At 43.0% G+C, this 13,092-nt stretch overlaps 1 protein-coding gene across 3 annotated transcripts in view; it reads right to left on the reverse strand.

The window, feature by feature from the left end:
* Nucleotides 1-1,880: 1,880 nt before the first annotated feature.
* PNISR (PNN interacting serine and arginine rich protein) overlaps nt 1,881-13,092 on the reverse strand; it is a 113,311-nt gene continuing 102,099 nt past the window's right edge. For all 3 annotated transcript variants that reach the window (XM_030199149.1, XM_030199150.1, XM_030199148.1), the window contains exons 11-12: nt 2,319-3,381; nt 1,881-2,118 (exon numbers count right to left, since the gene is read on the reverse strand). In XM_030199149.1, the coding sequence (XP_030055009.1) occupies nt 2,088-2,118; nt 2,319-3,381 (1,094 nt within the window). In that variant the 3' untranslated portion in view covers nt 1,881-2,087. The remainder of the gene's footprint in view (nt 2,119-2,318; nt 3,382-13,092) is intronic.

Consider the following 13,092-nt stretch of genomic DNA (forward strand, 5'->3'; position numbering starts at 1 on the left):
AATGCGTTTTTAAAGTAGCTTTGAAATTTTGAATGGACTGTTCAAAGCATATACTAAGAAGAATGGAGTTTGAGTGGGGGCAATAACAAAAAAACCAGATTGATCTAGCACGGTGAGAACAAATCTGTATACGTGATGAAAAAACAAGCTAATGTTGACCAGCAGAGCATAGAGTACAATTAGGAACATAGGAGGAAAAGGGACCTAAATAAAAATTGGGGACGATTGGAAAGTAAAATGTTCCAATGGGTGCTTATTAGGTATCTCATTGGTATTGTGCTGACATTGTATCATAGCTATATTATTTGAACGTTCGTCCAAGCTATCATTATATCATTTGTATTGTACCACCATTTTTCGTATTTCTACGATTGTTCTACAGCTCTGTTAAATGTGTATATTACTGATACTGTTTTATAATAATCCCATTACTTGGTTTCAATTTGCCATGTCCAAGTTTACCTTGCTGATTGTATTTATGCTGATATTTGGTCATTTTACTATTGTTATGCGGCTAACAAAATTGCTCACATTTTTAGATGTTTTAATATAGATGATATCTGACCTATGAGACAAGTTATATATGATTTCTGTAGGTTTTAGATTTGTATTTTTTTCTGTATTTGTTACATAGATGTTATATGGCCCTGATGCAGCCCATCTGAGTGAAACGTAGCCATGTCAGGCACAATTTCTTGTTCAAATTACCTCTGGTTCTTTGAATTCTTGGTACTGTTCTCTTTTGTTTTTGCTACAATTTGTGTTGTGTAGTAATTTTAAGAGTGATTTTAACTTAAAATTTGCATGACCTGCCCCCCCACCCCCCCCATGCAGATCCCTTTCTGCTGTTGCATTGTATCAAGACTGCTATGCAGCAGAAGCTAGAACTGCTTTTCCAACAGGACCATTGTTTTGGGTAGCATATTTTTCTGGAACTCCTGGTCCAATCTGACTCTTTTTTTTCAAACTGTTTTCAATGGTTTCTTCTCCCATGCCAAATTTGGTCCTCTTCCTTTAACTTTCTAGAACACTATTTTGCCCCTAGACAGGAATTCTAAACTTTATAATTCTTTCAAACACATGAGGCAGGAAAGAATGAAAATGGTAACATTACCTTGTATCCTGCAAATTTAAACCAGATATTTTCTCTCATGACAACTATGAAGTCATTTTTACAAAACAAGCTGGGTTAGATTCATAGCAATATCAAGGAGAGGTCATTGGATCCATGCTCAGTGGGTTTTCAGTTACTGCCAAAGTGGTTATGAGCTTTGATAGTTTAGTTTATACATAATAAGCAAGAATGTTAGCGGTAGTCAGTGATTTCTCAGCAGTCATTTGGAACTGGGTCACAGAACAGTGAACTTTATATACTTTTGTCCGTGTATGAATCCAGTGTGAAAGACCAGAGGAACTACCTTCTGTTTCTTCTTTTTCAGGACAAATAGTGGAGCTGATAAAATACGTAGCTTTTCAAACTGTTTATTATTTAACTTGACTTGTTTGCCCTACCAAGAACTATAGGGGACTTTTTCTTTGTTTTTTTCCCCTAATAAGGGCTATGTTTACTAAGGTGTGTTAGCATTTTTAGTGTGCACTAATGCTAGACACCCCCATAGGAACATATGAGTGTGTCTACTGATAGCGCGCACTAAAACACTAGCATGCCTACAGCGTAGCTTAGTAAACAGGGCCCTAAGTGTGGTTTTTATTTTTGTTATTTTCAACTGTATTGACTATGTAACCCTCATCAAGGTATAGGAACATTAACAAAAAAAAAAAAAAAACTAAAGAGTTTATTAACACCACAATACACCCAATAATAATTAAGACCAGTACAGCTGAAAGAAATTAGTCCATGTGATACTCTTAAGCAGCACTATGTTTTTCCAAAATTTTAATACAAAGGAATCCTATTATTCATTTAACCTGGAGCAGCTTTAAGAAAAAGAAAACTATTTACAGATTTAAAAATGGAGTCTGGTTTCACCTACACAGCCATAATGTGCCTCTATAATGAGACAAGCCCTTTAAAACTCATGGAATTTTTTAAAAACAAAATCATGGCTTAAATGCCATATCTTTCCTCAGCGTTTACGACGGGGAGGGGTAGTTGACCTGAAAAATAAGAAAAATGGGAGAAAATCAATTTGTGACAAACAATTTTACTCATTACATTGTTTTAAACTTGCACTTAATCTTTCTCATGCTCACAATTTTAATAAGAATTAAAACATCCATTTATGAAACAAAGCACACTAACACAATTTTACTTAAACTAAAGGAAATCAGAAAAAAATACTTAAAAAGTATACTACCTTGATCGGGACTTAGACTTGTGTTTGCGGCTTGCCTTCTTACCAGACCTTTGAGATTTCTCCAGAGATTCTGACCGGCTATGCTTCTGTTTCTTAGCTTTTTTTTCTTTGCTGACTTCTGGCGATTCAGAACTGCTTCTTCCACTAGATTCAGAGGCAGACTGTTTTTTCCTGTCTTTGATGGAACTCCTCTTGCTCTCTTGCCTAGAATCCTGCCGTGCTAGTTTAGAAGATGATGACTCATGAGAGAGGGTTCTTTCACTCTCTCGTTTTCTTTTAGTCCTACTCTCATCATGACTGCTAAGTCTGCGGTCTCTCTCTTCAACTTTAATGTGCTTCTCCCTTCTTTTATCCTGCTCCCTCTCTTGAATCCTTTCCTTTTTCTTCCTATCTTTATCCATGATCTTATTGCTACTTTCTTTTTTACTCTCTCTCTCTTTACTATCACCCTTATGTTTGTTCCTGCTTCTACCCTGATCATCAATCCTGCGTCTGTCTCTGCTCCCCTTGGCATGTCTATCCCTTGAGTTGCTTCTACGTTTTTCCCTACTTCTTTCATGTGAAGAACTCCGATTTCTATGCCTCTCTCTTTCTAGGCTGTTTCTACTCGACCTCCTCCTCTCACTGATTTTTTCTCTGCTTCTACTCCTCTCTCTCCTGTTCCTATGAGAGTAACTTCTGCTTCTGCTACGTCTTGCAGTCCGTGGTGGAGATCTGCTTGGGCTATGTCTTTTCTTTCTTTTGGGAGAAGAAAAATATGATGAACTGTGGCTGCTTCCTGAGCTAGAACTGTAAGAAGAACTAGATGGGCTACTGCTGCTGCTGCTTCTGCTATGGCTTGTGCTGCTACTACTGCTGCTACTTCTTGACTTGCTTCTAGCTTCTTCCTTTTCTCTAGCTTCTTTTTTTATATCTATATATACCAGAGTTTCACTCAAAGACCCTCTATTTTCATTATCTATATCAACCTCATATTCTCCCTCTTCCTCTATTTCTTTACTCTCTTGTTCTGCAATAGCCGTTTCAATCTCCTTTTTTATTTTTTCATTCTGTAGCCTTTCCTCTGCAAAAAAAAAAAGAAAATCAAATGGTCATCCAAAGATGCAGTTCTTTAAAAACCCCTAAATTAAACCTTTCATACTAGTGCTACTAACTACTGAGTTTCCAAATGTCCTTATCTATTTTTAGCAAATTATAATTTCCCTCTGTTGTTCTAACTACACATGCAAAGAAACAACCTCAGCAAATAAAATTTCAACAGGTATACAAATACAAATCTTTATAGCTGCATTTCCTTGAAGGTCTGGTTTTCAGTATATCCAAAATGAATAGTCATCATAGGAATCTGCATGCATTTTGTCTGAGAATCACATAACCTCAATGGTAGGCAGGAGTAAGCCTAATATGCATCCCCTGTTGGCAACGTGGAAGCTGTCCTGAGCCAGAGTGGCAAATACCATGACAAATTTTAGGAACTCTAGAACCTGAATGTTTTCCATTAGTCACAGTTACAGAAGTGCTCTTTAAGTCTCTCAGATCTAGGTCAAGTCTGAATTCCACAGGTCTTTTGGGAAATAAGATGTACTGAGAATAATTTCTTCCCATCTGTTGTTCATCTATATGGGTAAACTTAAAAGAAGAAGGGCTTTAAAGCCTCATCAATTCCTGCTGAAATAAAGGTTTGAAAACCATGTAGGCAGCCTATCTGAAAAGGCTTACAAGAAAACTGCACAGCAATTCTTATAAAGACCTTTCTATTTCAAACTACATAAACTTTATTCTATTTTATTGTATTTATGTATTTGTATTTTTGGATGGATTGTTATAAATATTTTTTATATCTCATAAAACCTTTTTGTGTTGAGCTATGTCCAAGGAATGTGGTACAGAAATTATATTAAGATGGCATAACTAACTTTGATTTTCCCAAGAAATCACTTACCTGTAGCAGAAATTCTTCATTGATAGAAGTCCTCATAAATGGATGACATTCAATACAACAGAAATAGGGTGGAGAGGGCCCAATGTAATAGGGTGGAGAGGGCCCAAGTTCATGAAGGAAAAGTCCATAGTCCACTATGAGATAGACATGTGGGAAACCACTGCTTGCCCTGGGTTTGGTAGCATGGAATGTTGCTGCTATTTGGGATCTTTCAGGTACTTATGATTTGGATTGGCCACTGCTGGAAGCAGGACACTAGGCTAGATGGACCATTGGTCTGACCCAGTATGGCTATTCTTATGTTCTCTGCATCATTGTACAGGGTCATAGGGAGGTGGGAGGGCTATGTACAGACTTCTACCCTGCTGCCAAAAGAGAACACCTGCTACAGGTAAATAAATACCAACAGTTAAGTAGCAGGACAATAATATTCTGACTCCTCAATAATATATATCTTTTAAATATAAAATATTGCGGAGTCACGTGATGCATTGAGAGAGTGACGTGTGTCTTTGCTCTCCGAGGCCCCAACGCCCGTTTTCGCCATTTAAACCGCAGAAAAAAATGATAATTAGTGAATCAACCTGTCAGCAGAAGTAGACAGCCGATGGATAAGTTTGTAGAAACAGCGACCAAATCAATGCCGGCACGTAGCGCCAAAAAGGAGAAGGACAAGGCAAAGGCGGTGGACATCGCCGACGAGAAGGCCCTGCCGTGAAGTGAGCAAAACTTTTCCCCTGCGCAGCTGGCCGCCGCGGTGACACAAGCGCTGGAGCCGCGCTTAGCAAAACTCTTGGCACAGACAGAACAGTCGTGTTTAGCGGACACAGCACAACGGACCGGGTAGCTAGAGCGGCGCGTATCTGAGATCGAAGACGCGCAACACCCCATGAATCGTCAGCTGACGACCATGCAATCCACGGTTGAGGTGCTGTGGCACAAGGTAGATGACTTAGAAAATAGGGCCAGACGGAGCAACCTACGTCTGATCGGCATACCAGAATCGGTGAGCGACTCGGTGCTGGCCATGGTGATAGAAAAATGGCTGAATGATGAGTTCGCGCTGTCCGACCATGCAGGAGCGCTGTGCCTGGAGCGAGCACACCGAGTGGGCCGGCTTCAAGATGGCCACCAGGCCCCGCGTGCCGTCATATTGAAAGTGCACAACTATCTGCACAAGATGGAGATTTTGAGAGGCTACCGATTAAAGAGAGGAGATACAAAGTTTGAGGGCAAGATTATAAGAATCTTTCAGGACTTCTCGGTGTCTCTACAGGATCGCAGAAAGAAATTTACACCGCTATGCCAACGATTGCAGGATTTGCAGATTAAGTTCATGCTGATCTATCCAACAGTGCTAAAAATCCGACAAGATGGCAAATGGAAGTCCTTTGATTCAGAGGCTGCTGCTAAAGAGTATATAACAGCGCTGAAGCAGAGGTCGAAGGACACTTAGGGGAATGAGGATGGCTTTCTAAGGACTTTACAGTTGGTGAGAACTAATAAACTGGTTGTTGTTCGTTGCACACAGTACAGAGAAGGTTTACACTGCAAATTTAACAGATCGGGTGGAAGGGCCTCGGGCATGGCAGGGGCTCCCATAAATTTTTGTTGTCTAGGGTTTGTTTGGGAAAGCAGAGATACATAGAGGGAGAGGGGAGTCTGGGAAGGGAAGGGAGGGAGGGGGTAGCAAAAGGTAAGGGAAGCATCCACAGGTATTTTAAAATTGCGTGGGAACCTACACAAAGAAGACCAAGATGGCAGGTGTGGAAAAGGGAAGACAGGGCAGAGGTATACATGTTGATGCACAGTGGGAGAGAGATGTCTCCGGGGCCAGGCTGGGAGTCCGGGAGGCACAGGCCTCAGATGTATTTACCAATTTCCATTTGGTTCCAGGGCACCAAAGGGGGGGGGTAAAACGCATTTGATTTCTTGGAATGTATGTGGCATCACATCCCCAACCAAGAGAACTAAAATTCTATCAGCTCTTAAACGTCACGGGGTGGACATAGCCTGTCTCCAGGAAACTAGGCTCTCCAAAGAGGAAAGTGAAAAATTAAAAAGAGGCTGGGTGGGAGAGGTGTTCTATTCCCCAGCAACTGGCAGAAGGGGAGGGACAGCAATTCTGTTGCATAAATCCTTGATGGGCACTGCGAGAATGATGTTCAAAGATGGAGAGGGGAGGTATGTAGGAATTCAGCTCAACCTACAAGGGAAAGAGATGCTCTTGGTATCTGCGTACGACCCTAACACATCAGCTAAACACTTTTATGCTCAGCTGCTGGCCCACTGTCATGCACACTCAGCCCTCCCTATAGTGATCGCAGGAGATATGAACCAAGTGATAGACCCAGTTCTAGATAGGTCGAGGCAATCATACCCGGGAACTCCATTAGACGTGTCCCTGCTAGATTCCTTCTGTCAGAGGGTGGGTCTATTAGACCCATGGAGGATACTGCATGGCGAGGAAACAGATTACACACCTACCTCTCGAGCACATCATTCGCAGTCTCGTTTGGATTATATACTAATCTCCCCTGATATATTCCAGAAAATAACAGGAGCGGTCATAGGCCCCGAGATCTCGGGCCACTCCATCATATGGGTGGATCTGGTGATAGCAACACATTTACAGCAATCCCCTGGGTGGAGGTTCCCTGCATATCTGTACTCCTCAAAAGAATTTACAGAGTACATGCACAAGAAATGGGATGAGTTCCAAACACATAATCAGGCGCATGCAGAAGATCCCACCTTGTTCTGGTCCACGGTCAAAGCAGTACTAAGAGGAGAGGTTATAGCATACGTAAGTAGACGGAACAGGCAAATAACTCAGAGTATAGTGGAGCTGGAACGGAAGATCCGGGTATTAAGAAGGCAGCATGGCAGGCACCCAACACAGCAAAATTATGAACTTCTGACATCCATGAGGGTGGCGTTGAATAGTTTACTTCAGGAACACACGGCACGCTCCCTGTTATTCAGAAAATACAGATTGTGTAAATTCGGGGACAAGGCGAGGGATGCTAACGAGGCTGGTGAAGGGCGCACGGAAGCCCCATTACATCGCAGCAATATGCAGGCAATCAAGGGGGATCACCAATAATCCAGACGAGATAGCGCGGATATTTCAACAATACTTTGCCCATTTGTATAAGGGAGAGGACAATGAAAGAGATGTTAAAGAGGCCATAACAGCATATTTGGACACAGTTAACATGGGGAAGATTCCCTTAGAACAACTAGACCCCTTAAATAAACTGATTGAGGCAAAAGAGCTTCAAAAAGCAATAGGCGCACTGAAAATGCACTCTGCACCGGGACCCGATGGCCTCTCCGGTGAATTTTATAAGATGTTGAAGCTGCAGATCTTGGGACCCCTAACCGAGTACCTTAATGAAGTCATAGAGACAGGCCGATTCCCATTGCATGCCAACACGGCCCTCATAAGCTTAATACCAAAAAAAGGGAGAGACCCACTGCAACCTAGTTCCTACAGATCAATCTCACTGATTAACGTGGAGGCCAAGCTTTTGTCTCGGATTTTGGCAAACAGGCTGGCCCTACTGTTGTCACAGCTGGTGAAGGAGGACCAGACCAGATTTGTCCGGGGACATCAGTCAGTCCTCAATGTGCGCAAATTTATCCTGGCCATATTAGCAGATCCTGACACAAAATCACAAAGATTGGCGGTGAGCCTTGACGCAGAACGGGCATTTGACCGGGTACTGTGGCCCTTTCTTTTTGAAACACTACGGGTGGATAGGTCTCACGGGATGGTTCCTGCAGGCTGTCACTACGCTATACACTGACCCCCGAGCCATGATATTAGTCAATGGGATAAGAACAGAAGGGTTTGAGATTAGGAAAGGGACACAACAGGGTTGCCCACTGTCCCCGCTGTTATTCTTGTTGTCCCTGGAGCCTTTGCTGAATGAGATCAGAACACACGAGCAAATACAGGGGATCAGACTTCATAAAATGTGATAAAGGTGCTGGCATATGCCGATGATCTGTTGTTGCTACTGAGTAATCCTCAGACATCTCTAGGGCACCTCCTGCACATGGTTCAGAGGTATGGTAGGCTTTCGAGCTTTCAATTAAATCTTGCAAAATCACTGGCGCTGCTTCTGAACCAGGGGCTGCGGCATGATTGGAAGGATTCATTCCCACTGCAATGGGCAGAAGGTCAGATTCGGTACCGGGGTGTGGTCATTCCCTCTAATCTGGGGCAACAGCTCTGACAGAAACAAGGCGCTTGTTACATATCTGGGGCACATGTCCACTCTCTTTATCAGGACGCATAGGACTAGTTAACATGATGATAGTCCCCAAATGGCTCTATCTGTTCCAGATGCTGCCTTTATACTGCACTGAGAGGGGAGATTCCCAGTTGTTCGTCAGTGTATCTCAAAGAATAGGGTACAATGGTACTGTGACCTCTTCCATAGGAGACAACTCACAGTCTAGGACAGTTAGCATTTCTTCCCTAGGCTTTTCCTCTGTCTCTAACTTAAATCGGATGGCAGAAGCCATCTCCTTAACAAAACGAGAGGGGGAGAGAGAGAGATCTTCAGGTGGAGATTTATGTCTCCCTTGAGGTGGAGAAGTATCAAAGGGTATCCCATAAGATTCCTCCTCCAAATAGTAGTGTGGGTCTCTCCTCTGAGTCCATGAACGGTACCATTCAGACTTCACCATACTCCGACCTGGCTGAGTCTGTGCCTGCCTCAGCTCAGGGGAACCATGTTCTGAAGAGTGCCAATGTACAGCCTATCACTCTGGGGAAGCTTCCTCCCCCTATGTTGACAGTAGTACAGTATATGTCAGTGTCACACCCTTCAAGGTACTGGCATCAAAGATATCTGCACAGGCATGGGCTGAGCCTCAAGAACAATCTGGGGCTGATCCACAGCTCCTCCTAAGCATGGCTCAGAACTGCTCAAAGGAAAGCATCAGCAAAGGTGGGGGAGCCAGGAGAGAGGCAGACTGAAAAAAGCGCCAGTGCTGAACTGGTAGCGGGGACCTTGCTGCCCCCAGAGACTTGTACACAGACACCTCTTCCAAGTGCTGGTGCTTCTCAGGTACCGGCGAGTCAATGCCCTGGTGCCCCTGGCACCATGCGTTGATGAGGACTGATGATTATGCCTTTTGGGATTCCCCCAATGCTCAGCATTGACCAGTCTTGGGGCCTACTTTCAGAGCCCAATGTCAAGAGAGGTGGAGACCTTCTCGATGTAGGTGCACTCTCAGTGAATGCCAAAGCCTTGACAGCCATCAGGGTTGATGATGATGTCAGAGCCATCGAAGAGCCAAAACGTTTCTTCTGTTAAACCTGCTGCGCCCCTCTGTGTCCTCAACTGCATTTTTAAACAGACAGAGCAAGAGTTAGGCTCATGGCCAGGTACATCCAGAAATCAACCGATTACATTGGGCACAGCTCTGGAAGCTACTGGGGGGGTTTCTGGGACACCGAGAAAAGAATTGCAGCCAAATTAAACTCCTCAATTGTGAGCCAAAAAAGAGGCAGCCTGAAACTGAGGTTGGTGCTCCGGTCTAAATGAGCTAGCAGCTTGCAAAAAATAAAGGCAACCTAAAGAGCCGAAAAACTAATTAAAATAGAGGGAAATTAGAAAAGAAAAAGAAAAAATGATAGCGTAGAAAAAGAAAAACATTCGCACAAGAAGAACGATGAAACAGAGACATAGCACGCTGTGAGAACACAAAACGCACCCTCCCTGCTCTGTGGAAAAAATTAGACTGAGGGACCCGGGCTCACACGGCAGGTGGGAAGGCACCAGCACATGCAAAGTGGGACGCTACTAGAAAGTTCTCAGTCTCACTAATCAGAGTCCGCACCGAGATCCGAAGGCCTGCTTGTCCTCCGAGAACAAAAAGCTCTGGAAAAGTAAACAAAATAAAAAACAGCAGCCACTAATGAAAAAGAATATCTGATGTTTGCCACAGAAAGAGGATTTGCTGTATGGCCAAGAGAAAGATCTGGAAAACATATTTATACTGTCAAAATACTATCATTAATGTACATGACTACGAGTCACTTTGAATATTTCTGAAAGCAATATACAGTGATACCTCTTTTTTCGTTGATAATCCGTCCGAAAACAATAAAAAAAACCAGAGGCAATTATTTCCATAAGAATTAATGTAAATCCAATTAATATGTTCTACACACTCAAAAATACATACCAAAAACGCATTTTTTAGAGAATAAATATAGTCCCATGATGGAGATAAAGGGAAAGGGTTAACTTATTAGCAAGGGAAACACTTAACAGGGACAATGAGATTTGAGCACATGTGATTTTATCTTACGTGCGTTGCGTTACATGCGTGGTGTGATGCTCACACAACGAGAAACAACGCCACAATGAGCAGAACACATAGGTCGCCCTTTGTTTTTGCAAAATTAGCCGATGAAATCTGAGACAAATTTTTCACTGAAAAAAATCTACGAAAACCGAAACCAACAATAACCGAAGTCAACGAAAACCAAGCATTATCACTGCATAATTACTTTCTCTAAAGACAAAACTAGAGATCACTACTTTCTCGTTAGTAATTAAACAGTAACCTGCCTAAAAATTAAACCAAGAACAGAAAAATTCATAAATTTATTTGTTGGTGTCTGTTCAGGCCATAAAAAAGGGAGGGGCCACAACTTTCCAAGACAGCACCTGATGCAAGCCAGGTGGGAAGGGCCCTTCCACCCATACATTCTGAGAGAAAGGAGCAGGTTGTGGCTTCAGAAGATAGAGGAAAAGGCTGAAGGGGTATGAAAAGGAAAATTCCTGGAAAGAAAAGCAACTGAGGAACCATAAAGGCAGCCTCACAAGTAGGAACTTCTGCACATGCTCAGAAAGACCTTTTGGTTTCTAAGCCCTAAATAAGGATCCTCACTACCCAGTGTGCTCCTGCATACAGGAGGTGTATAGCCATCTTCCTTCTGAGATGGCTGTAATTTTACTGCATGCCTTTAAATGTCAGAGACCCCCAGACAGTGTGTGGTAACATGGTGTGACTTTTCTTGATGTGTAGGAAGGAGTTCTAGAGATCAGCCTTCACACGTCTTATGCAAAGTCTCCCTTGACTTATTAGTTCTGTCCAGTGTGAAGTAAATGAACGAGACATGGGCCTTACCCACCTTCTTCCCTACTATTAAATAAAGAAGTGAAGCAGCTGCTTGACCCTCAAGCCGAAGAGACAAGGAGGAAGAAACCCCACTCAGGAGCTGGACTACTGGAGGAGCTACTGTACAAGTGGATCTCGGAAAAGAGAAACTATGTACTTGTTTTTTAGAAAGAGAAATTAGATTTTACCTGCTAATTCTTTACTTCAGTTTCTGCAGACCAGTCCAGAAATGTTGGTTTATACACTCCTCCCGGCAGACCGAGAGCAAGACTAACTGGCCTGATGCAGCCCATATACACCCTGTGCAGCTCTGCCTCTGCCAGTATTTTTCATATCAAAGCAGAATGTAAACTCCCCCCTCCCTAATTCTTTTTTTAAATCAATAGCTAAGGAACATGCTGCAAGAGACAAAGAATACAATGCTTTGCAAATATGAATCATCTGCACCAGATTAATAAAATTGTGTACTAAGAGGCGGAGAGCTAAAGGGCAAACACTCCCTCCTCTTGCCTCATTATTCCTAAGACCCTGCTCTTCTCCTCTGCTTCTACATACGACCGATCTTGGAAAACAAGGAGGGTTCTGGACTGGTTTGGAGGGACAACAGGAAAGAAAATTAGCAGGTTAACATCTAAATTTCTCCTTCCATAGCATCTCAACTCTTCCATTGTACGATTCCCTAATGAGGCAGTGCTACATGACCTTTATCCTACCACAACATCACTATGTATTTGTTCACCGGAGACTCCAAAGCCTCTCCGGTACTATGTAAGCCACATTGAGCCTGCAAATAGGTGGGAAAATGTGGGATACAAATGCAAGAAAAAAATAAAATAAAATAAATAAATAAATCTCTCCTGACCAGTCCAGACAAATGGGAAGAATCAAAGCAGTATTATCTAAAGGAAGGTCCTGCAAGCCCCATGGTCAAAATCCTTGCCCCAAATTCTGCATCCTGCCAGGCTTGCACATCTAACCTGTAGTGCCTAACAAAAGGAGTGCAGCAAAGCCCAAATGGCAGTCTTACAAAATCTTCTGCAGAAGAATCAAATTCCACTACTACTACTACTACTTCACATTTCTAAAGCGCTACTAGGGTTACGCATCGCTGTACAGTTTAACAGAGAAGGACAGTCCCTGCTCAAGGAGCTTACAATCTAAAGGACAAATGTACAGTCAGTCAAATAGGGACAGTCCAGATTTCCTGAATAGAAGCATAAAGATTAGGTGCCGAATGCGACGTTGAAGAGGTGGGCTTTGAGCAAAGATTTGAAGATGGGTAGGGAGGGGGCTTGGCGAATGGGATCAGGAAGCTTATTCCAAGCATAGGGTGAGGCAAGGCAGAAAGGGCGGAGCCTGGAGTTGGCGGAGAAAGAAACTGAGGAGGGATTTGTCCTGTGAGCGGAGGTTTCGGGTGGGAACGTAGGGGGAGATGAGGGTAGAGAGGTAATAAGGGCTGTGAACTGAGTACATTTGTAGGTTAGAAGGAGAAGCTTGAACTGTCCAGGACGCTGCCTACCCCTAATGGAATGTGCCTTCAGCATTGCAGGCATCTTGCTTCCTCTTAAAAGGTATACTGAAGAAATAGCCTCTTTCATCTATTGGGCTCCTGTAGCCTTGGAGGCTGCCTCACCAGAGATACCACCTTTGGAAGGAATAAGGGAACTGGACTCAGCACCACAT

Source organism: Microcaecilia unicolor, chromosome 3, assembly GCF_901765095.1.
Source record: "Microcaecilia unicolor chromosome 3, aMicUni1.1, whole genome shotgun sequence".
Taxonomy (NCBI): Eukaryota; Metazoa; Chordata; class Amphibia; order Gymnophiona; family Siphonopidae; genus Microcaecilia; species Microcaecilia unicolor.